General features: G+C 44.7%; 1 protein-coding gene across 1 annotated transcript in view; it reads left to right on the forward strand.

The window, feature by feature from the left end:
* Positions 1-344, forward strand: part of nudt19 (nudix (nucleoside diphosphate linked moiety X)-type motif 19) — a 3114-nt gene extending 2770 nt beyond the window's left edge. Inside the window, 1 exon segment of the mRNA XM_070441086.1 lies at positions 8-344. Within this exon segment, the coding sequence (XP_070297187.1) occupies positions 8-261 (254 nt within the window). The 3' untranslated portion in view covers positions 262-344.
* Positions 345-1876: the final 1532 nt, after the last annotated feature.

A 1876-nucleotide genomic window follows, 5' to 3' on the forward strand; every position in this document is an offset into this window, starting at 1 on the left:
GTGTGTGTGTGTGTGTGTGTGTGTGTGTCCGTCCTCCACTCACCAGGTGACGAGCTGTACCCAGAGGAGGGGTCATGTCAGATGGATGTGACCCTGAACACAGACCAGAGCCTTGATGAGCTACATCAGGGCTGCTCAGCACTGCACCGTATCGTAGCCTTGGACCCCTACACTGCTGCTGCCGTCATCACCATCACACCCAAATACAACCACCTGCTGCCCTTCCCCCGGTCCAGCCTGAGAACCAGCAGTCAGCTCTGAGAGACGGGCTGATCACCATCACACCCAAATACAACCACCTGCTGCCCTTCCCCCGGTCCAGCCTGAGAACCAGCAGTCAGCTCTGAGAGACGGGTTGACACTCAAATGGCACCCTATTTACAATTACTTTTCAGCAGAGATACACAAACATCTGGTCAACAGTAGTGCACTATATAGGGAATAGGGTGCCATAGAGCTCTGGTCTAAAGTAGTGCACTATYTAGGGAATAGGGTGCCATAGYGCTCTGGTCTAAAGTAGTGCACTATATAGGGAATAGGGCTCTGGTCTATAGTAGTGCACTATATAGGGAATAGGGCTCTGGTCTAAAGTAGTGCACTATATAGGGAATAGGGTGCCATAGGGCTCTGGTCTAAAGTAGTGCACTATATAGGGAATAGGGTGCCATTTGTGAGTTGACCCATGTATTGTACTGTACAGGCTTGCTGCTAAGGTCTTGCTGCTGGTTTCCCTACTACTGTGTTCTGCTACCTGACAAAGGGCTCCAGAGTGGCGCAGTGGTCTAAGGTATTGCTGCTGGTTTCCCTACTACTGTGTTCTGCTACCTGACAAAGGGCTCCAGAGTGGCGCAGTGGTCTAAGGCACTGCATCTCAGTGCTAGAGGTGTCACTACAGACCCTGGTTCGATTCCAGGCTGTATCACAACCGGCCGTGACTGGGAGTCCAATAAGCCGGAGCACAATTCATTGCCACAATTCAGGCCATCATTGTAAATAAGAATTTGTTCATAACTGACTTGCCAAGTTAAACAAAGGTTAAATAAAACATTTATTAAATTCTGTGACACTGGAAATTGATCTTGGTTTCAAATACCTCTCAATGTATTATTTTTGTCCATAATTGTACGGCATTATTTAAATCGGGGTGTTTTGTATGAAATATTCTTTAGAACTATCACACCATTATACACTGAGTCTACAAAACATTAGGAACACCTGCTCTTTCCATGACAGACTGACCAGGTGAATCCAGGTGAAAGCTATGATCCCTTATTGATGTCACCTGTTAAATTCCACTTCAATCAGTGTAGATGAAGGGAAGGAGACAGGTTAAAGAAGGATTTTTAAGCCTTGAGACAATTGAAACATGGATTGTGTATGTGTGTCATTCAGAGGGTGAATGGTGCAAGACAAAATATTTAAATGCCTTTGAACGGGGTATTGTAGTTGGTGCCAGGAGCACCGGTGTGAATGTGTCAAGAACTGCAAAGCTGCTGGGTTTTTCATGCTCAACAGTTTCCTGTGTGTATCAAGAATGGTCCACCACCCAAAGGACATCCAGCCAACTGGACACCACTGTGGGTTTTTTTAATTTTTTWATTTCACCTTTATTTAACCAGGTAGGCTAGTTGAGAACAAGTTCTCATTTGCAACTGCGACCTGGCCAAGATAAAGCATAGCAGTGTGAACAGACAACACAGAGTTCGAACATGGAGTAACAATAACAAGTCAATAACATGGTAGAAAAAAAGAGAATCTATATACAATGTGTGCAAAAGGCATGAGGTAGGCAATAAATGAATAATTAAATTTAGCAGATTAAAACTGGAGTGATAATATCAGATGATCATGTGCAAGAAGAGATACTGGTGTGGCA

Source organism: Salvelinus sp. IW2-2015, unplaced genomic scaffold (assembly GCF_002910315.2).
Source record: "Salvelinus sp. IW2-2015 unplaced genomic scaffold, ASM291031v2 Un_scaffold3426, whole genome shotgun sequence".
Lineage (NCBI taxonomy): Eukaryota > Metazoa > Chordata > Actinopteri > Salmoniformes > Salmonidae > Salvelinus > Salvelinus sp. IW2-2015.